Consider the following 23,787-nt stretch of genomic DNA (forward strand, 5'->3'; position numbering starts at 1 on the left):
GACTCACATCACCTGATTTACAGGCTTGCTACTGCTATTGCAGACTGAAGCATGAAATGTCTCCTCTTTGTCTTCAAACTGCTTCTTTTCAGTGTGCTCTAGAGTGCCAGTCTCATAGAGCCAATGTCACAAAAGCCATTGAATCTCCATGCCGAGCTTAGCTAGTCTTGTCCTGGGTTTGCATTTGAACTGGTGACCCACAGTAGAAGTAACAAGCTCTGTGCCCCACTTTGTAACAGGAAAAATTAACACAATCCCTTGTGCTTCCAAGGCCCTTATAAAATTGATGTCAACCATATGTCAGCATGTGAATTGTGTATAGCTGTTAGGAAAGCACGTACTGCACTCCCCAAAAGAGATGTTAACAGTCAGCATTAGAAAGAGCCAAGGAACAGAAAAAGTCATGTTCAACCTGACATAAGTGTCCTAAGCTATATCTTTTATGCAGAAGAGAAAAAGAAGGAGAAGCCTGAAAAAATAAAATCCCTGGGCTACAGTCCTGTAGAAAAATGATAGTGAGGGAGAAAAAATAGGCACATCAGGAACATATATAACAGATAGAAGACCATTTGTTGGACTCTCCCAGTTGAAGCTGGAACAGCTCAACAGAAAAATGAGGGGAAATTCACTGTGTCTAGACATCATAAATACTAGAACACTCAAAGAGTCTAGTACTTTTACTCTGAACTCCTGGGATTGCGATCCTTCCCTGGCACACATGTATCTCACAAATATTCTTATAGAGGACACTTTTAATCCCAAAGCTCTGTCCATTCCATATGAATGTTAGGGATATAATGTTCTTGTTATTCCTGACGCAAGTACTTCACAAGACAAAGTAAAGGTCATGAAAGAGAAGCTGTGGTAAAAGTTCCTTTCACTGGCAAAGAGAATCCTGTGATATTTTCAATCTCCTTCATTAATTTTATGATGATAGTAATACATAACTCAGTATGTAAATATCCACCCAAACATTGAATTCAATACCTGTAGCTCACCTGAAGCAATAAAAGCCTTGAGCAGCCAGCTCCAAGGCACCGTTTTTGCTTGCCACTGCAGCACTGAGATCACCAATGACGGTTGGCTCTGTCAGTAGCTATTTGCACCTTTGTAACGATGGCTCCCTGCAGAGGGAAGCTGCACAATCCTCTTCCTTTGGTGTTTCAGTCTTGATGAATACAGGAGACAAAATATTTGCAGTGAGAATCCATCTGAGGTACATATCCTGGCCAAAAAGCAGCTAATTAGATGTGACTGAAGTTAATTGTGTTTAACACTGAACAGCTAGACCCTAAGCAACAGAATGTTACAGAGCTGTTGCTGCCATTTCCTTTGGCACAATGAGCCATTCCTCAATAAATATGGATAGGTGCTGCTATCACATCACCCCTGTGCCTTGTTTCTTAGATAACTCTCACCCTTCTAATGAAAGTCAGCAGCATCCTTTGGTGCAAAATCCTGTGCAACTCAACAAAATTAACACATGGAATCTCCTTCTCTGGAGGTTTTCAAAACCCTCCTGGACATGTTCCTGTGTGACCTGATCGAGGTGGACCTGCTTTAGCAGGGATTGGGCTGGATGATCTCTCTTCCAACTGCTACCATTCTGGGATTCTGTGCACAGCCCCAGACTTTCCACCGTGCCCTTAAATAATACTGCATGTGGAAAGTGACATCTGGAGAAGTATCCCAGTGGTGCTTGGGCTTTCAGCAGTCCCAGCACTGCTCCATGCATCTGCATTAAGAGTGTTCTCTGCTCCCCAGCACAGCAGCATCACAGTGCTGGCAGGCTGGAAAGCAGCTACTGACACTCATTAGCCTGCTGCTGCTTACAGGATCAGCAATAGCAACGGGTCACTTTATAGCGTCAAGTGTTTGCAAGGAAAACGACAGGATGGTGCTCCATTAAGGCCTTGAAGGAGGCAGCACTGAGGCTTGTCTGTGTAACACTCACAGGCAGTCTGTCTGCTACTGCATAGCTCCATACCTATCATTAAAAAATAGTAGTAGGGTTTACATTTCCTCCCAAAATGAAGGAAAGACAGGTCTTCTGTATATTCTACAGAACGGAAATCAAAACCTCTCCCAAACATTGTGTGTCTCACATCCTCTCACCTGCATTGTTCAGCTAACATCTTCTCTGCTGGGATGAGACACAGCTGTCCCGGGGAAGGCTAGGCTGGGAACCTAGCCTGCACCACTTGCTGCAGGCCCAGCATTCATAGGTAAGCTGCAGAGGATGGAGGCGTCACATCCTGGACTCAGCTCAACAGCTGGAGTTCACATCAGAGGATATTCTTTAATCTTGTGGTTCCTTTTCCCAGTACAAAGAGTAACACACATCCACCTTTTCTTACTTTCCATCAGCACCTTGAAATTCTCAGCGCAGTTGCTCACATCAGCCTTAGACAGCAAAGACACATTCTTCTGTATGGTTTATAAATGAGACTCTTAGCCAAGCAAATCATTTTCCAGAGTACCACAGTGTACCTAGAGAGGAAGAGAGAACTGAATGTAGTTTCTCATGGTCCAAACCTACAGCCCTGCTCACCGGCATCCTCTCTCATACCAACCAGGCAGAAAAGGCCCCATTAACTGGTCAGCCCTTCTGCTGACCTGACAAGGTTCAGTGGGATGAGCTGCATTCTTCCAGATAAGTCACAGATGCTGCTAGCAATTGTCCTTTGTTGTCTGTGGCCACTCTGGCATCTAATAGTATTGAAGAGGGCAAAAATTTCATGGTTCACAGGTGGACAAATGTTTTGTATTTATACCATAACTTTCATCTCAGAACCACAAGTGTTTTGTGTCTACCAAGAACACATCATGTTCTCACAGGGAGAAATATAAGTAGCATCATCTGATAATCAAGTGAAGCACAGGACAGTTAAACAGATTACCCAGGAAGACAGATGGGAGTGTAACCTGTAATGTACCATTCAATAGCCTTTATTAGCCTTCTGATCACTTATTGGGATGGCAAAAGCTTCAGTCTCACCTGGCCTGATACAAACTGGAACCCTACCCAAAGTAGAACAAAATAAAGCTCTGGAAAACTCTGGTGCCTTGATTTTGTATTGTTTTCCATTTTCTTCCCTAAATGAGATGGATAGCCTAAACAATTTTTGTAACTTTTATGCCACTTGGATCCAGACCTGGTATTTTAAATCTAAACTGGAACTGTGAACTCAGGGAGAAATCATCTTCCCACTAGGAAAAAAAGTCCCAAAAGATTATAATATGAGCAGGGCAAGCTGGCAACCCCAGGAGAGCACAGTCCAGCTTTGGCACAATTGCATCTGGCAACTGGAGCACCTCTGAGAGTAATCATCTATCATGTGGCAGGAACTCTTTCTCTCTCTGCAGGGTCTTGAAGTTTTTAGATGAAAAGCAAAGGCAGGTGGTTAAATCTTCTCCTGGTTGAAACAGTTGTGATAAAGGTACAGTAAGCACTGGGGACCTGTGGGTTCCTCGTATACCTATCCTTGTTCAACACTGTGCTCAGAGGATAGAAACATAAATGACTGTTAGAGTGTATCCACTTCCTTCCTCTCCAACCCTGTGAGAATTGATTTGATTATTTGGGTAGGTGTGGGTGCATGCCTGAGGAAGGGACAGATCCAGAGGAACTCACTGTGAGAGGGCCAAGCAGGGGAGAGTTTTGCAACGAGTTGTAACAAATGAAGCTCTTGGCCTTACTTACCATGATCTGTGACCCATGCTTTAGTCCTGGGAAAGGGGATTCACTTGTATTCATTACCCTTCCCTTCCTAGTTAACTCTTTCCCTGGTCCAGAGAACAGCAGTCCTGGTAGGTCTTGTGCCTGAGGAAGGGACAAGTTCTGCATTTCCACTTAAATTATTCAGCAGGTTCAGCCTGTTAAATGAGTAACCTCATAGAGGTATCTGTATGTGATCCACTGGTAGGATTTAGGACTGTAAACCAGACAGCTACATCCCAGTGTGGTAACCATGAGAGCTGGCATTTATATTTACAGTAGGTCCTGGAGCCAGACCAGGTACACATGTCACACGTGGCCATCTTCTCCTGTTCTATCAAAGGTGATATGCATTAACTACTCCAACAAACGTATGAGGTACAGTACTGCCAAGAAATGGGAGTCTAACTGCTGTATTTTTTTAATAAAGAATGCATTTGTAAAAATAAAATCATCTCCAGTCAGTCAAATTACAGTAAATTATCATTGCCCTCAAGCCAGGACATGTTAGCTCTGAATCCCATTTAACTCAGTTACTGAAGCACACTGAAAATGTCTGTAATTTTGGGGAAAAAAACCCACAGTTATTATCTTTTACTCCTTAATAGTCCAAAGGATTTTGAACCAAGGGTAATGGCAGCAATTTTCTCCCTTCCGTCTGTAGCTTTTCAAGATTAAGAATGCTTCTTTAATTTGAGGTAATAGCTACCTTGTAGTCTCAGGTCACTGGGCTGTCTTCAAGGCATCATTGCATTCAGTTGCACATCCAATTAGCTTTTATAGACAAGATATATTTTTGCCTTTTTTTTCTCCCCCTGGTGACATCAAAATACTAATTTTGACAAAGACAAATGCCCTAGGATGAAACCAAATGCTTATCAAACCACCACTCATGCTTTCTCAAACCCTGTGGGCCCAGGGCAGCTCCATCCCAGTCTGCAAGATGATGGCCATGTTGTTGTGCTTCCTAGCTCACTTCAGTGTAAATACACCCCAAAGCACACAGTGTTTCCCTTTACAGGAGCTCAATTTAACCCAAGCAGCCATTGGAATGAGGTAGCTTTTGATCCATAAAGCAGAGCTGTAATTTACCTTTTGATCTGTTTTCCCTTCTTATCACGAGTGCTGTCAGAAGCCTCTTGATTCATCCTTGTGGCAGTGGAAACAGTGAAACACAGAGACAGCAGCATGGGTAAACGGAGAGGACGCAACATTGCTGACCCGCTATTCCAGGACACTGTGGGTGTCCCGGGAAATTATATCGCTGGAGGGAAATGTGGTCCTGCTGCTGGGGAGCTTTAGGTCCACAGAAGCTTGTGAACAAGCCTCAGAATTATTTAATTGGGAGAGAGTGAAGAGAGCAGAGCACAGGGGAACAGGTTTTGTGGAAGAGAGCTGATACAGCTTTATAGCAACCTGATTTTTGAAACAACCTCAAATTATCCCATGTAAGTAGGTCTCAGCCACTGCCTGTGACCTAATATGTACTGTCACAGCTCAAAGAAGATACACAAGTACAAAGTTGCTTCTAAACATTTCTGCCCCACATTAGGAGTCAGAATCCCAAAACCTGCCCCATCCCTAACGCTGGCAATAACACAGCAACAGTGAGACCAGGGTCGAAGCTTGTGACAAAACCAGCTGCGTACCACGGCCAAGTACCAGAAATCCAGTGGGAACAGAGACCTGTGGCAGACACTTGCCTACAACCTCAATCCTAGCCCACCCAATTTGCTACAATGCAAATTTAAAACCAAAACTCAAAATGCAGGCTTTTCAGGAGGCTGAATATGTGACCAAAAAATGTGTTCACAGCAGCCTGTCAGCTTTGCCAGGCTTCACAATGGCTCACCAGCACCAACAGCTCTTTGCAGGAGCACTCTGGGTATCTCACTGACCCTGCCTGCACATGGGCAGGAGCTGAGAATGAGGAATTTGCCCAGTGCCCCAAAGAACCAGCACGAAATCAAGGCAGATCTGGAGTGCCTGGCTCAGCTCTACTGTCGGCCTGCAATGCTGCAGTACTGTCAAACACAAGGAATCACTTGAAAAAGAGGCTAAGAAAAGGATCCTGTAACAATCTTGCCCAGTCTCGTTACTGGAACTCTATTTGACGTAGGGAACAAACGTGGAAACTCTTCCAGGAAATGTGTTTCTTTATTTAAATAAAAATTAGTGCCAGTAGAAACAATAAACTTTAAATACGATGAGACAACTATTTACAACTCAATGTTAGGAATTATATACATCGGGATTTTTACAGATACAAATACATTTATACCGACAGGACGAAGGAGAGAGCAATGGAAAATGTGACAACTCGCGCATGTCAGTCTCATTTGGAAAGTTTCGGGATTCAAGTGATTCCAGGCAAAGTGCCAAACTTAATTTGGCTTCTTTCAAACTTAAAACAGCCCCTTTTGGAGTAAATCTACCAAAAAGCTTTATATGGTCTGATCCAAAGTTCACTGAAGTCGATGGAAAAACTCCCACTGCCTTCAGTCCGAATGGAATCAGGCCCTCAGCGAGCACAATGGAGCCTTTGTTCGGCTGCGTCTGGAGAGAGACAGCGAGACCTCTGCGGGCTGCGTCGCCTTCAGCCGCCAAGCCACAGGCAGAGCTCTCCCTTCGAAACAGCAGAAGCGCAGCAGACTCTCGCTTCAGTTGGTCTCTGCTGCTCAGCGTTCATATTTTTCCAGCTGCCTCTCAAGCTCTAATGCCAGTGGATAAATCTCGGGGCTATTTTAGCGCAGGAAATACGAGGAGACATTTTGCAAAGGTTTTGCTGTGCAATGCTTCAGATCCAGGCTCTCCAGCCCTCGTGCCTCTGAACTAACCCAAAAAATGTCATAAGTTATTATAACATATAAGGTATGATCGAAATAGCCATTCTCTTGTTTTTAATCGTTCTTACTTCTTTAACAGTGCAATAATTTGGTAACTAACTTCATGAGCATCTGAAAAAAACAGATCACAGTACCATTAAACTGGGGGGAGGGGGGAAGCTTGGGAGGGTTCTAAAAACTAGTTACTAATGACTTCAGAGAAATGCAGATGTCACATGCAAGCTGATTATAAAGGAAAGAGGATGTAACGCAATGTTTATGTACACTGTCTTCAATAGGGCAGAAAGTCTAGATTCTTTAATGGTGTAAATGGATGCAGTTGTACTGACCTCAGATGGAGAATTTAACTCCAACAGAGAAGCACAAAATCTTGTGCACGTCCCCTGAAGTCAGGACAACTCAGCTGATGACTTCAGTGGGGCCAGGGTTTCACCCTTGCTAGGTTAAATTCCATTCTGAATTCCACCTATTTTCCAAGGGGGGCATTACAGAGCAGCAATTGTTCAAGCCTTTCTACATCTCACACCTTGTAACAAAGATCTTTTAATGTCTTCTTTAACTTACAGATCTTTGCCTCTAGTGATCATATGTACATATCTTTAAAAAACACAAAAGCAAAAAAGCAAAACCACTTCTCCTGCTAGGGACTCAGTTAAAGGCTGGATTGCAGCAGAAGTTGTTGAACCTGACCCAGCCGCTACAGGTACAACTTAAGCAAGAATAGATGTAGTGGTATGGATTTGAAACTGGGCTTTACAAACCTCCTAGAAATTCAGTGCCTCTCTTTCTTCCTTTTTTTCCTTTATGTGCCTGAAGTCAGCCTCCAGCCATGCTGCAATCTCCCTTCAGCTACAGCATTTTCAGCTTTTGAGGCCTCATTGAGCAAATCTGCTGTTGACTGTGGTTTGTTATAAGAAAAACAGTGAAAGTACTTGTAGTCTACCACAGTTTTATGTGAATGAGCATCACTCATCATCTTTAACAACCAGGCACTTGCATTAGGGTAACTTCCCTAAAACATTTCCCAGATATTTACAGAATTCTGAAATATGCAGAGACATGCCAATAATAGTTCCTTCATTAGAAAATAAATATATATATATTCTCCTTGGGTTTAGCTCCTATGGTAAGAAATAATAATGTAAAAATTAAAATTAAGCATCCCAATTATGTGCAAGTTCCACTTTGGAGCTGGGTACCACTGCTTCCTTGTCCTGCCAGCTCTCAGGAACGCCTCAGGCCCTGGGGCACGGATACCTGTTCAGAGTTCCTTAGAAAGTAGAACCACAAGTTCTTAGTGGGAGCTCCACTCACGCTTTGGCAGCCGATCCAGGGAGCTCTGCAAGTGCTAGGAGTTCTTGTGGATGTTTTCTGCAGATCCCTCGCTGCTCTCGTTGAGGAGCGTTTCTGACACTTCCCCCAGTTCAGCATCCAGCACTTCCTCCTGGATGGTGAAGTGCACGTCTGGGGAGGAGGATTCGGAGCTCACGCTGCTGCCTTCCATGGAGCAGATGGCGCAGGACAGGGATGGCACCATGCTCTCCTGCAGCATGTTCAGCATCATGGGGATCTGCACAGACTTCAGCCCCGAGATGGTTGGTAGAGGCTTCACAGCTTCCCCCCATTCTCTCTCCTCATCTTTGTAAAGCAGAAGCAAATTGGATTTCTTCTCCTTATTTTTGGACTTCATATAGCCGAGCATGATCCCTATCAGGAAGATCCCGTAGAAAGACATGACAATCAGAATGTAAAAATACTCGTTGCTGTTCTTCTCTGCGCTGCGGGACTCAGCATCGAGCATGGCTTGGGTCACGTTAGCATGGTCCATCTTCAGCATGGAAGGTGTCTTACCACAGCTAGGTCCTGGAGGAGAATGTGTACATACACATGAGATCAAGCTTCAGATAAAAGATGTAAAAGAAATCTCTGACAAAAAGATACTTCCAAACTATTCCTTGCTACTTGTAACTTCTAAGCTTGCAAAACACATCTGGTTGAAGCTTGCAGTCTATCCTACCTCTGCATTAATGGTGTAAGTGAATGAACTGTTATTCATATGCAGAAAATGTTAGAGGAAAGAAAAAATGTCATGTAAAATCATGCTGAGTTCTATGCTGAATTATACCTTCCCCCCTTCAATCCCCAAGGTAAAAGAAAGAAAACTAATAGAAACACTCTGCTAGGCACCTAAACATAGTTTTGTGCTACTTGATCATTTTTTCCATAGGTGGGGGAAAGTTAGAAGTATCACTTTATTCAATAATGCAGGAAAAAAGAAACCCAAAAAGCAACTTACGTCGGTATGCAAATAATGCCTCTGTCTGCAGAGCTCAAGACCTTCCCTCTGCCCAATGCCGGGGGTTCTGAAAACTTTCCTCTGCTGCAGTTGGAACAAATAGCTCTCAAGAAATGTTTCATCACGTGTTTTAGAGGCACGGTTTATAATAGTTTTGTGTTGGAGTCAACAGATGAACTTGAAGGATTGTAGTTCAACCCACTGAACTCTTAACAGCTGTGAAAAGAAAAAGAGCTGGGAATTCAGATTTTACTCTTTCCTAACCAGTTCAGCACTGCCTCTTTCAGCTTCTGAATCTTCCTTTCACTGCCACCTCAGCTGCTGAATCTGCTCTGTTAGCCTGAGAGCTGCTCTGCAGAATGGATAAACCTGCACACCATTATTTTCTGTTTGTCATAAAATACAGAAAAAAATATACATCTGAATTTTATAGCAGATACAATTGAGTTATTTACATGTCTGTTAGACAGAGTTTTCCCTGAAGAGACGTGAGAGGAAACGGGTCATTTTTTTTGTCTGAGACTAGTGACAAAGCTTTCTAAAGTGTGTGCAAAATGGTGACCTTCAACTCATGCTACAGCTCAATTTAGCCGTAAGGTGTGGGGCTGTGGAGAACTGGGCCCTGGGTCTGGAGTGAGTTTTGGATGGAGGGGTGCTGGTGCCACCTAACTTCCACCATCAAAGCAGCAGGTATGGGCTTTCAATTCCCCACATAAACAACACAAAGGTGCAGGGAGCAACCTGCAGCTTGTGAAGCTTGCAGCCCCTTTCTCCCACTGTTTGTAGAAGCAGCCAAGAGCTGCACAGCCTGTGTGCTGTTTATGCATAAGTAGTCCACAGGACCACTGAGTGTATGCAGATTTTTGTCTGAGGAGACATTAAGAACTTCTGGGCAGGGGAATGCTGACTGAGTGAGCACCAGACGCTGCTGCAGCCGGCTGCTGGGCTGAGCAGGATGCTGGGGAGGGCAGAGCCAGGATGCAGGGCTGGGGTGCAGGGCCCACGGAGTTCCCACTCAGCAGCTCAGTGGTACAGGAGGCTCTGAGACCCCCTTTCAACACGTAAGCAACAGTACAGGCCATGGGAAGAAGGAGGCCCAGCTTGAACCTTGGGGATTTCACTTCCTTATGCTCTCCATCCCCATTCTTCACACACAAAGCCCAATTAGTCAGGCCCCACATGTGAATGTCACCCCTTCTGCAAAGCCTCAAGGATGTTTATGTAACAGAACACTCCACTTCCAGAAAGTAATTGACTGGTGCTGGAGTTTCCCAACGGTAGGTCTGGGTTTTTTTTTCCCCTGCAATCACTTATGGATTCTTTGCATAGACAGCAAATTCTTTTCCAAACTCTGCCCTCACAATCCCTCTGAGGTAAAGGCAGATAGGATTAACTTCTCCCCACACATAGGAAAAGGCAACAGAGAAGAGTTAAGCAGCTTTTGACAAAGAATTCAAGAAAAGACAGAATTGTATCTGTGTTTGGAGCCAGCATTTTCCATCCTTTCTCTGAACAACTCCACAAAGAAAAGGAAAAAATCAAACCTGCCATTAGCCCCATTCCCTTCTCTGACCCTTACAATAGAGAATCCAGCCTTTAGGATGTTGGTTTTATCTCCTTGCGCATTCCCATGTGATAGCTCAGGAGCTGTTGATGTTGGACTAATGTCTACTGGGATTTCATCTGACAAAATCTGTCTGCAGCACCAGCTTGCCAAGTTTGGATTCTTCTCCTCTGTTCCCGACAAATTACTGAGCAGGCAGCAGGAACATTTTAACTGGTAAGCTAAAGCATAACTCAGAGCAAGTCCCTGGATTTTCTAGCTAACTTTGAGTAATTTTTGTTTCACATCTTTCTCAGCTGCATGTAATATTTGCTCACCCATTCAGCTCTGAAAATGTGTGATTTGAAAAACTGAAGACCATGTCAGGCTTTACCACAACCCTTTTACACAGGACTTTCACAGACCAGTGAGGAAATGCCCAGCAATGTTGGGTCAATGAAAATTAGCTTAGTACAAGAAGAAATCTCTTCTCTGTACCTATGACACCCTAAGAAACTAGTTCTGAAGCTGCCTGATTCCGGAACAAGACCAGCTGAAGCCTGTCCTGTTGCCTCCTGTCATCAATGTTACACATAGGTCATCACTCACCTGGGCACAGAGACCACTTTCAGGAACTGACACCCCACAGCTCCCACCCATGAACTAACAGAGCAGAGGCTCTTCTGCAAGTTCCCACGGGTGCAAAGAAGATCTCTTCTTTGCTCCAGAGCCTCATATTCTATGTAGAGGTGAAGCTCTGTACTAAGTTACCAAGATGAGCTGCAGCACCAAGATGAACAGAAACGCAGGAAGACTGGTCAGGTATATCCATGGGTTGATGCAGTTCCCTAAAGTTCAACTGCAAATGACTGGTATGCATAATTATGTATAGTTACTGCTGAAAACTCTGTGCAACTATGTTTACTTTGGCTAGCTGATGACAACAACTCTTCTGCATCTGTTAGCCCATGGTTCTGAAAAATGGTTGAATGTTAAAAAAGGACTGGAAGGAATCCCTGAGCCTTCTATAGAAGTGAAGAGGAGGGGCAGGAAGGCACTGGGGACTAACCACCTGAAAAACATATGTCACTTTCCTACTGGAGCCATAAGTAAGCTTCCTCAAGCTGTACCCTCTAGGAACTATATTTTTCTCTAAAAAGAAGACCTAGAACACTGAAAATTGGAGCCTTTTAGTTTTGTGTTTCAAAATTACTTTTGCTGAAAATCATATTGTAAAACCGTTGATGGTGGCGAAAACACTCCATTTGAAGTAATTTATTCTTTAGTATTAAGGATAACAGCAATTTCTTTTTTGAGATTTGTTTATTTGTTCCTTTCATACCAATTTTTTCCACCCCAAACGGCACTTTCTTTGCATCAATCCCAACCTAGGCTCTAATATCTAAGAATAATCCTCATGCCGTGCTGCTCCCATCTTACAGATTCCCCCTTTGGAAAATGTTCAGGCTAATAAAGCAGAGCAACAGGCAGGCACTCCAATGATTAAAAGATCATAACATAGCTGCCCATGCCAGATTTCTTTTCTCAAGGTCCCTGTCTCTTAGACAGCCTTTTGTGGCAGCAACCTCCGTCACCAAAGGACGCAGAAGTTGAGGCTCGAGGCACCCCATGGGGCAGGAATTCCTCACAGCACAGCTTAGGGACAGTATAATGTGAACCCTTTCTCCAAATAAAAATGTGAGGACAGTCAGAAAACGGAACAAGGACACAATCCATTTATGAGGACAACATGAAACGTCCTTAGAGACTCAGATGACTCTCTGCAGGCTGCCATGGAAAATACATGCCTAACCCTTCATTACGGGCACAAGCCCTGGCCTGATGCTGCATTTATCTGGGGTTTTTTTCCAGTTAGTGATTTAATAAGACTAAAGATCCAAGACACAACTGTTAAAGGGCTAGCTCCTACAGGAAGCTGAGCCTGTTTGGTAAGTGTATGCTAACAGTCTCACTCTAGAGACTATCTGAGCATGTGCATATTTTGAACAATCATCTGAAAATCTGGAAAAAAAAAGGAAAGAAAAGTGAAATGGAAAGGACAGGGGAGTTGGGATTTTTTTTCTTCCTGCACATGGACCTTTTAATGGAAGTAATGGGTGGGAATTTACCACTGGGGAGAAAAAGGAGGGAGAGATTTGCCATGCAAATATTGACATAGTTATCATTTAGAACTTCCAGACTCTGCAGCTGAGAAAGGAAAGTGAAGATGATCAATATTTGTCTCTCACATTACAATTAAAGTAGAATTAGAGATCAAGAGCTGGGTTTGACACCCAGTAGAAGATACAATGGAAACCATGTTTGTACCCTTGATTTTGGATGTCCTGACTTCTGGTCCCACTGCAAAACCCATGCCTCACTGAGGATCTGATTCAGACTTCCTTGAAGTCAAAAGCCCCTTAAAGTTAATGACAATGCCTCACGTAAAGATCTCAAGAGGTCCCTTCCAACCCCTACCATTCTGTGATTCTATAAAGCAAATGTCAGCTCAGCACCTGCTCAAGTTCTGTGTGACTCAGAATCAATTTCCAGTGAGGTTTGTCAATGTGTTGGAATAAAAGTGCAATGTCAAGAGCAGCGAGTGACGCGTTGGCTGCCAGAGCAAGGACTGAACCCAACAAACACCACGTGCCTCCCTGCTAACAAGCCTATGGACAATGGGGAAGGGATGGGCTTTGTGCCCTTAATGCTTCTATGCTTCAGCTCAGCCACTTGTGAAGTGAATCTAATACTACCTGCAAATTACACGTGCTGTGAGGGTACAGCATGGTAATGCACTCACAGATCACTACCTGAAAAGGTATCTATTTTTATCAATAGTGGCAAACACAGGGGGTTCAGAAGCACCTCACAGCTGGGGTGGCCATCTGCCTTCGTGTCCTCTACTCCAGCCATGGCAAGATTTCCCAGAAGTTACATTTGGAGTATTGCAATTGCAATTGGAGTATTGCAATTGCAATTGCCTTACAAGCACACAAGGCAAATTGGTTTCTGATCCTAAGAGACAACAAGCAACAGAAAACCAATGACATCAATGACATCTGTAATAACAGTTTACACTAAATTCAGTGTTTACTGTAAGGCATGTGTTGTGGGAGTCTTGGAGTTTTAGGATAGGCATTTCTTTTCAGCCTCTAAACTGAATTTCAGAAAGCTATGAGCAACTGGAAACAGAGTGGAAACAGGTAACTCTTGTGATAGCAACAACAAGAATTTTTTTTTGTGTGGCTGATGTCAGAAACTGAGTCCAAAGTAATCACATCCTCAATTCTCATTTCTGTGGCTGAGATGTGTTACAAAGTCCTTTTATCAATATATATTTCTAGACAAGAGAATGAATACTTCCTGTTACCTTACCTTTTTGCTGTGCTGTGGCATGGAGGATGGAGGAATGTTTGATTTGAAAATGGGTTTTCTTTACTTTTTCCTTTTTTCTTGTTTGTTTTTTGAGTTTGCAGGGTTGCTTTTTTGGTTTTGGGTTTTTTTTCCCCAAACAGAATTATCTGTTCAATGAATTACCTTTAAAAACAAAATAAATTAAAAGCTGTCTTTGCTCTCAGTGTCAAACACTGGAATAAGTTGCACTGTGTTTTATCATCTGTGTTTGATACATTTGCTTCTATTCAGGATTTAAAACAGCTAGCAACATACTGAATTTTGGATATCATGAAAACAAATAAAGAACCTCTAAATTCGATTTATAGTATTCAGAAGAAATTCACTGACAAATCCAAACACACATTGCTGTTTCTTCAGTAGAGATTGGGCTTACTCTTCCAACTACAGCAAGCTGCATTACGTAGGACCATCCTCTCTCTCTGGACTCCTTTTGACTCTAATCTGCTCAGTATTAGCACTTTGAGGAGGCTTCTAACAAATAAATTGTAGGTGAAGGGATATAAATGAACACTTAGAGGGGTTTTCAGCTTCTCAGTTCTGCCAGCTGTGTGGGAGCCAGCACGGTTTGGTCATCTTGCTTTGGGCTTTGTAGAAAATAGTATTTGGGAAACAAGAAGAGAGAAGCAGGATGATCTCTCAGGAAATGAACAGGGCAAGGCTCACACAGCTTGGCTTGACTTCACGTGCATTGGCACAGAGGTGTAGCATTTCTCAAAATCCACCACACTTGGAGGAATTTAAGAAGAAAAATGAACAGTTGAAAATTTAACTGCCAGGGAAATCACAGACTGAAGCTAAGAAGACAGTCATTGCTTAGTCTTACTAAACCACAGCACTGCAGTTTTCATTTCCATGCACCAGGAAATGGTAAAGACCCCAACGTTTAGATAAGTGAGTTCTGTCTCTAGTATATAACTAGAATTCCCACCAAATCCAGCAGGATTTTGATGACCATGAAGAATACAACTGCTAGTACAGAGCAAGGCACCAGTCTGTCTCCCTGCATGGGCTATGTCCTCCACTCCTTCAGGACCACACAATGCAAACAATGTAGAATACAACACAAGTGTCATGGTCATCTTCCATCCTCCCAAGGATAGTAAATATATGCAGAAGTAAGTTCACCCTCCCCACCCAGAAATAGGTGTAGAGAGGGACAGGCAGCACTTTCTCAGGACCACACAGCCAGCCTAGCTCAAGTGAAACTGCTTGCAAGGCCATATTGGAACAAATCACATTTCTTTATTATAGTTTCCAATCCTGGAAAATTTGTTTTCGAAGTAAAAAGCAGCCCATGTTTTTTGCCAGCCGTGTCAGCATAGCATCCCAGGTCACTGCGACCTTCAGTGCCTACGGGAATTTTCACTTTCACATGGATACCAGATGCTGAGCCCTCTCTCCCTCTGATGTTCAAGGCCCTCAGGCTTTAGCACAACATCAGGCACTCAGCATCATGTACTTTTGTAACACTCCCTTTGAGTTTTTGTTGTGAAACCTCCACGTTTACTGTAGTTGTTGCAGCAAACATCACACTCCATTAATTTCTGCTTTCAACCCTGTTGACCTGAATGTTCACAGGATTGAAAACACTGTCCAGATTTCATCAGTGCTTTTTTCTACAACAGTCCCCCTTTAAGCTGAAGCAACTAAGACAGGACTTCAGCTTTATTTATTACATCTTGGCACCTGTTGACTGTATTTGCTTTTAGAGCACAAAACAGAGAACAGCTATTTGTTCTTATTCCAAAAGTCTGCTTTGGAAGACACTACAAGGCACAAAATAGCAATCTGGGGGGTAAATAACATCAGTTGGATGAACCCCAGGTGTACAGCAAAGAGGACAGGAAGCATACAAAAGAAGCAGCAACAGCACACACATCCTCTCTGAAGGGAGGGATTCTGCATGGCAAAGGAGGGAAAACATGAAGCTGTGATTTCTGAAACACGAGGCTGAACTCTCACTTTCAAGGGATGAGCCCATCTGCAGTTTGTCTTTGGGCCCTGTCAGGTCTGACATTCCCCTTTACTTCCCAGACACAAGAAGTTCAGATGATTCCTGAAAATGAGCTGAGATCTGTTCCTGGATTTGTGTATTTTGGTATTAGCCCACAGAGCCAGAGCTGTGAGCCTGCAGAGGGCAAGGCCCTGAACACGTAACGCAGAGAATGGGCTGTAGGCAATGCAGGGTCACGCCAGCTCTAACAGAACAAAGTTTCTTCCTTCTCAACTGAAAGTTTCACTTCTTTCAGTTACCACAAGCACTCCTAAACCAGCCTAATGTGGACCACTGATGGAGCTCAAGTGATGTAACCTTCCATTACCAAGGCCCTGACAAATGCCACAGCTGCTCACGCTTCCGCATGGAAAACATTTCAAGAGAGCTCCAAGACACCTGGGGAAGCCCAAGGAGAAGCCTGGCAGGAGAAGCCTTCCTGACACTTCCCAGCACAGTGAGTCTGGTGCATGTGGCATCAACCTGAGCAGACAGAAAGTGTGCAGCTCTCTGGGAATCACTGCCACTCTGCCACACTGCCACGAGCTCTGCAGCCACACCAGCCCATGGAAAACTGTTCCTGTGTCACATGTGGATCTGAAAGAAGGGAAAGAGCACACATCAGCAGTACAATAAGGATCATCAAAGGAATCATAATTAACTTCCTAAGTTATTTTTTAAAGTAATACAAAAGAAAACAAACTTAGTGACACATAAATGCCAAAGCAGGAGTGGCTTACTTGCAGATGATAAAAGAAACCAGAGGGGATGTATTCTTCCAGTGTAGGCATTTGTATCTCAGTGGGGAGACATCATTCCTTCTTGAGTGTATTTTGTTAAAGCAAAACCGTTAGTTTGATGGAATTATGCTTTTAGAACTTAGGAGAAAACACTGTCCTCTCTTGACTGCTTGTAACATGTGAATAGTTGGTCAAAAGTAAACAACATGTAGTCTTGTGTGGTCTTTTTGCTCTTCATGTGAGGCTGGTATTTCACTCGAATCTGGGAAGCAACAGGAAGCAGGGAATTCTGCACAGATCAAGGAGATCCTTTGCTTTCCAAACAAGTTCTGGAAATGCAGCGTGTTTGGAAAAAAAAAATACTGCTGTTTCAGATGGGAAATACAAAAAACCCCACATCTACACACACAGAATGAACTAACACTCCTTTGAGTCACTTAACTACAGAATTTTCATATACAGAAAATTCCCCAACTCTTTCGTAAGCATTTAAGTGTCCAAACGTCAATTGAGCACTAATTCATTCTCAAACTGAAGCGTTAAAGGAGCTCCTGGAAGCAACACAACTGCTGTATTATTTGTAAATGTAACTCATGGTGTGGGGGGGCTGCTCACATAAACCTCTCCCTTGGGGAAGAGAAATCACGCTCTGGCAGATGAACGGGCTCAGCACAACAGGGCCTGTCAGCCCTTTGCTGTTGCAGCACAGGCAAGGAGCCTGTTTGCTGTTTGCTTCAGCGAGGATGCTGAAGAACAATGACCAATCTGATGAATCTCAAGAAGGAAAAAACAACCCCAAACCCTAAATGCACCCATTGATTCAGGTATTCAATGCTCAGACCCTTCGAATAAATTGCCCGGCTCCTCTCCGTAATTTAGCTCAGGAAAATAGTCAGTTTGCTAAATTAAAGATTTTAGAAGCCTTATGAGTGAAGTGAGGCTAAGCTTCGCTCCCTAATTTATTAGAACTTTCACTTCTCTTACTCATCCTTCATTTCGAACCAGACAAGTTTCAACCAAGTAGGTTCATGATCACATGGAAAAACCCACATGCCAGATGAGTGCTATAGCCTGCACTAGTGTCCTGAAAAACCATAACCACAGCAGGAGCGAGCGGCCAGCTCGGACGTTCCTGTCTCCTGCGTTGCTATGGCTACGATGGTGCGATGCTCAGTGCTGCCACGCAGAGGAAGCGGCTGTGACAGCGGGCAGGCGGGAAGCTGTGTGGCAGGCGATACACTCCAAATCCTGAATGTCACCGTTTTAATTAATAAGGGCATGTAAAGTAGCCACTTACACATAGGTAATGCAGAACTTGAAGTTTCATTCAACAGGAATGTTACTGAAGAGAGCTTTAAATTTGGCTTTAGAAGCAAATGGGGAAAGTGCAGGATCTTGTGAACAAAACAAATTACAAACAAAATGCATTAGCTTTCTACTGCTAATGATAATAAAGTGGGAACCATTCATATGCACTAAACATCAGTAAAAAAACAAATGAGGATCCCTTACATCTATATTAACTACACATTACTGCCCTTCTAAAGAGGAAAGGCTTCCCAGGAGGCAGTTATAGTGCAAGAGAAATGAAGCAAGTAGCAAAATTTTCTGTACTAACACTGAAAATTTTCCAACGCTGGAAATTTGTCCAGTGGGAGAATACAGGACTCAGCCTGTGTGATCCACAGGCACCCTTCAGTCGGACTCCTGTTATCAACTCCCCACATCTAACTAGGTACCTTTCAGCACTGAGATATGCATCCTATTCAGTTGTTGCCAAGACACCATTTGTGCTTCTGATTCTCCATTAGCATCAGCTAATAATCTGCTGGCTGGTTTTCAAAGAGCTCCAGAAGAATTCAAGGCTGCTACAAGAAAAGAGCAAGACAAGAGAGAAAAGCTCCTTGCTCTGGCAGCCAAAAAAAGTTCATCCCATGGCTTTTGCATGCCTCATAACCAGGAAACCAGAAAATAAAACCCCAAATCCATTACATTCTTAGGCCTAATCATTTGGGGATTTGAGTTGTGATTTTTGAATCACAACTCGCTTGGAGTTAGCAGGAACAATAAAACTTTAAAAAAGCAGACATGACCACAAGTTCCCTGGTTTCCACCCTCCTCTCCCTCAAGTGTTAAGCAAGCCTGCTCTCTGCTTACATCCACAGCTGGGTTCCTCCTGCTTCCCTGGAAGCCCACAACACAGCGCCTACATTTCTCAGCTGCTTTCCCATGTTGATCAAAATATAGAGGCTTTGAGCAAAGGTTCAGACAAGGGCACAGAAATTGTTCATCCTGAGCAATGTGTTGGGGAGCTGCATCGCAGAACCAGAGCTGGGGAAGCCCTGCAGCACCAACCGAGTCAGAGATACTGAAAACTCCAGCCAGCCTGGGCTTACCCCCTTACATTGCTCTGACTGAAACAGAAATGCTCTTATCTTTGACCCTGCTCTCCTTCGAGGATGCAATAAAAGCACTTCTGAAATGCTGCTGCTTTTGCAACAGTAAATCCACAGTGGGGAAATCACAGAATCCCAGAACGGTGGGTGTTGGAAGGGAGCTCTAGAGATTATCCAGCCAAACCCTCAACTAAAGCAGGTTCCCCTTGCTCAGGTCACACAGGAACTCGTCCAGGCGGGTTTTGAAACCTTCCGAGAAGGAGCCTCCACACCCTCATTGGGCAGCCTGTGCCAGGGCTCCCTCACCTCAACAGCAAAGATGTTTCTCCTTGTGTTCCAGTGGAATTTTTTGTGTTCCAGCTTGTGCTGAGTAATGAAGAGAATTGAAGTTTCACTGTACATACAAAAAAAAAAAACCACTGACAAGAGTTTTGTCTACTTGGTTTATACAGAAAGTCATTTGCTGCAGTCAATAAGTGCTTCCCAGTTTCACAAGATTTATAACTTTTGGGTAAGATAGCAGATGTAGAGACATTACAAGTGTTTGAGATGTATCAATCTTTAAAGCTATTTTTCTCCAAAAACTACAAGAAAGATCTTGGCAACAAAATAAAGAGTCTCATAATAATAAGTAAGGTAAATAAAATAGTAATAGGTTTTGTAAGTGGAGCTGTACCAAAAGGTGAGCTATTGAACAGTGGAAGCTGGGTATCATTTTCTGAAGCCTCTGCTGAAGTTTACAACTGCAGTGCCCTTCTCTGTATAAAGTCACTGTTTATGAGTAACAAGTCCTTACAGAGCTTCATCCAAAGGCCCCTCAGGAGGAAAAGCTCCCTCTCCTTGCTGGGGTTTGGCACACATCCTGGCTCAGCAGCGGGCTGCACGTGGTGACACGGGCCATGGCCCTTCGGGTGGGAAAGTACCCCATGGCCCTGCCGTCACTGTCAGAAGGAGGAGGGCAAATGCACAGGCAACCTCCTGGAAAAGAGGATCAGGAGTCCATCTACCACCAGTGATGCCCATGACATTGCCAACATGGCTGGGTCCAGCTGGATCCACAAGTCAAAGGAGACCCCAAAGGAAATCCAGAGGTAGAGGCAGATGAAAAGAGAAAAATAAGATCATGGAATAGAAACAACCAACGCTTTTAAAAGTAAGTCTTAAGTACACAAAAGTTGAAAGAAGTCGGGGAGTACACTGCAGTCTGAGCCCAAGTTGGGAAAGGAATAATGGAATGGTATCAGCCTGAGATCTCAAACTGACTTTCTAAGGCTTTGCTGCACTGAATCAGCACAGGAGCCTGCAAACCACAGCCGGCTAGAAATTTCTAGCACAGTAAAGCTAGTTCTGAGTACTACTGGAGCTTTCTCAAAAAAGTAAATAAACAAAGACAGACAGATGGAAAAAATTATAATTTGAATGCTTGGAATTGTTGGAGTGCAGTTTTTTTATTATCCCAGACGGGCCTGGGCCCTAAACCCCATCCAAACAGCTAAAACCATGAAAGGGAAAAAAAATCACTCCTGGCATAAGCAGGTGGCAAGTAAGTCTGAAATGCAGAGACACGTGCCTGATGGCCAAGGGCTTGCTGGACAGCTGTATTGGGATGGTGGTTTTCTTCATGCTGAATAAAAACCCATGAGCAGTACCAAATGAACACAACTACTCTGTCCTGCACAAGGACCTGGGCACACCGGGGGTCCCAAAGCATATGCCCAGCAGTTAGGATTAGACAGATTTATCTATTATTCAAAGTATCTCAGCTGCTACTTCCCTAAGGAGCATTGATGTAAAACACACCTTGGCCACCCTTCCTTCAAAGAGCTCTCTCAGGGTGTGCAATTTCCAAGCTCCTTAAGACTGAATAACTCATTTCTTCTGCTAACTGGCCATTTTCTTTAAACAAACAATCTGTAGCTGATCTAATCATAAATATTGAAAGGTTTATTTAGGCATATTTTCCATTGTGGAAAACACAAGGAAGCTCTGAAAAACTTGAGAGGTGGAAGCACGGAGGAGTCTGGTTTACCTCCACCTACTGGCTAACTTTTACAACTTAGCATTGCCTACCATTTTACACTTTGTGCACAGCATTCTTCTGCAAAAGCTCCTCACGTTATCATCATCTAAATAAACTGCCTCCCACACCAGCAGGCCCAGAGGTTCAGAGCACAGTAATTTCCCCTCTATCTCATTTTTGGCTAGAGGAAGAAATAGCTTTATGAGAGAAGGCAACAGCAGCTCATATTCAGAATACATCAGCAGCTCCTTCTCCCAGAGTATGTGGTTTATGGAGCAGGCTGTGTGGCTATCAGGTTGCTGGCACTCACCTCCCAGCTCGCATGGCAAGTGCTGTGGGTGAGGGCACGAGCACGGCTGAAGCCAAAAGGGCTTTTCCCAAGAGCCTGGCAGAGTGAAACACAGGTGTCAGCACTGCCTGTCACACACACGGCTGCAAAACACATAGTGGGATGCTACACACCAGCCTGGGGCTTCAGATCCTTCTGAGCATTAATTTCCTGACACTTACTCAAAACTGGTCCAGAAGAAACTCTCTCCAACACTAAAAATTGCACTGCTTGCTGGGGGATGTTATGCTGCAATACAGGAGGACATTCAGTGTGCTTTGAGGGGAGAGTTGAGGAACAGAGTCATGTATGTTTAGCATGTTCTCCTTTTACCTCATTATCATTTTTAGGGATGTCAAAGGGGTGTACCTGTAATTTCACTGTTAATGAAGCAATTCTCTCACTTTGGGCACTGTGGCCTTGCTAAACTGAAGCTGTCTGTCTGCTCACTTGAATAGTCTACAGCCAAAACATAACTGTTTTGCAGCCTTAAGGTGCCTTTAAGGCTCCTCGGTTGCTTCTCTGGCTGATTTCAGAGGCCCCAGCTCACAAGTGTCTTCACAACAGGTAAGTGAGTACTTGCACTTTGAATACTTTTAACTCTTTGCTTGCAATTCCCCAAATCCAAATCATGCTTATATGAAGTACAGTATAAATGAGAGTGAGAGGTCTATGGGGTTCTATGAAGAGGGGTCTCTACACTTTTGCCCAATAGCCCCGGGATGGGCTTGAGCACAGAAGTCAAGGAGACACCTCAGTTCTGCACTCTGTGAAAAATATATGACAGCACTGGGAGCAAGGGAGGTTTCTAGGGAAAGGAAGGGAAAAAAAAAACACACAGGATAGGAGAAAGCCATAAGGCAGCAAAGCCAGCAGGTCCCCAGGAGCACAGTGCAGTATCTGTCCTGCACACTCAGGGAGCAAAACAGCTCATGAGCTGTTCTGGAGGTGATTCACAAAGTATTTATGGTTGAGTAGAAGGGAAATGGGCAAGAGCAATGGTTTATCAAAGCCACCAAGGCTATTGCTGCCAGCAGAAGAAAGGCAGCTGGTGCCCTCTCAGCACAGAGTTGGGAGTTGCACTTGTCACCAGGAGCACGTCTTGTAACCAACTAAACTGTAAGGCATCACATGGCAATTCATTGCCTTGTTTCACTTTAACTATGGAAAATTTAGACTCATGCAAAAAGAAAGGTGTCAAGATAATTTAAAATTTGACTATTTTTTTAAAATGCATTTCCCCCTGAGTGGGAAGCTGCTGCAGTCCACCCGCACTGGCTTCTCACGGACCCTCAAACTAGAGGCTGAGGACAGCAAGCCTTTGCTTCCACTGCAGGCACTTCCCAAATGTGGTCCTTTTTGTCCACCCAAATTAGCAGCAGGCTCAATCACAAAGACCACCAGAGGCAGGGAGGGGCTACACACCCACACACTGCCCTGAGCACAGGCTGCTCCAGGCCACCGTCATCAGCCACAAAAAAAATCACATGTAGAAATCTGTGCTGGTCAAGACATAGAGCACCATGCCTCTTTCACAAGTAATCCATTGTATCTTCATCTAACATAGTCCAAATTCTGTAAAACAATTAACAAAGACAAAGCATCAGTTATGGAAAAGACCACACCAGCAAGATCCAATCAGTGCATGGCATGATGAAGTTACTGGCAGAAAATAAAGCTGATAGAAAGAAATGGAAAAACAATTTAAAAGCAAATATCCCTTTGTACCACTGGGAAAAATTCTGGAGAAAGTCCCAAATCTATTTATGAAAACATTAGGAAAATTACTGTAAAACACATTGTCAGTGGCACAACAATGAATATATACTGAAGCAAATACAAAACAAGCTGACTGGAGTACTAGAGAGCACGTGAGGACACAGAAACGTCTCTGCATGCTCAGTGGAAACACAGTAACTGCAATTGGAAGGACAACTACATTTGAGCAAACTAAGGTAAGGCTGTGGGGGGCCCAGAGTGGCTCTTGGGTTTAGGCAGTCATAAGGGGGCCAGCCCTGGGGAAACACTCCCATCAGCAGCACTGCCTACGACACCTGCCATTCCTGGAACATCAGGTCATCCATCACTACACACACACAGGAACAACTAAGTGGGAGATACTTTCAAATAAGTATTTATCAAGTCCCTCAAGACTTCAGATAAAAACAGGTTGCTGAAAGAAGCATTAGCACATTTTGCTTGTAGCATCCTTGGTGAGAGGTGAAGCAGGCAGAAACCACCATCCTCCAGAAGCTCTGTGCTGGTCTGCACCAGGCAAGGACCATTCAAAACCTTCTGGCCCTAAATCCTGCCCTGTTGCAGCTCACCCATACAATATCTGCCTGTGCATGTCAGTGAGCATGAGTGCACATGCGTGTGCAGATACCCCAGGGGAGTCACACTAAATCACAAACCTATCAATCCATTTTGATACAGACACTATTCTTGAAAATCAACCTTTCTCTCCCCGTTGTCAAATAGCTCTTG

At 43.8% G+C, this 23,787-nt stretch overlaps 1 protein-coding gene across 1 annotated transcript; it reads right to left on the reverse strand.

Annotated features, from left to right (window-relative positions):
• Positions 1-5,904: 5,904 nt before the first annotated feature.
• On the reverse strand, positions 5,905-8,946 carry KCNE4 (potassium voltage-gated channel subfamily E regulatory subunit 4). Its single transcript, XM_062005868.1, has 2 exons — positions 8,861-8,946; positions 5,905-8,427 (listed from the first exon to the last, which is right to left on the reverse strand). The coding sequence occupies exon 2, from the start codon at positions 8,399-8,401 to the stop codon at positions 7,913-7,915; it is 489 nt and encodes a 162-aa protein (XP_061861852.1). The 5' UTR covers positions 8,402-8,427; positions 8,861-8,946; the 3' UTR covers positions 5,905-7,912.
• Positions 8,947-23,787: the final 14,841 nt, after the last annotated feature.

This window comes from Colius striatus, chromosome 12, assembly GCF_028858725.1.
Source record: "Colius striatus isolate bColStr4 chromosome 12, bColStr4.1.hap1, whole genome shotgun sequence".
Classification (NCBI taxonomy): Eukaryota; Metazoa; Chordata; class Aves; order Coliiformes; family Coliidae; genus Colius; species Colius striatus.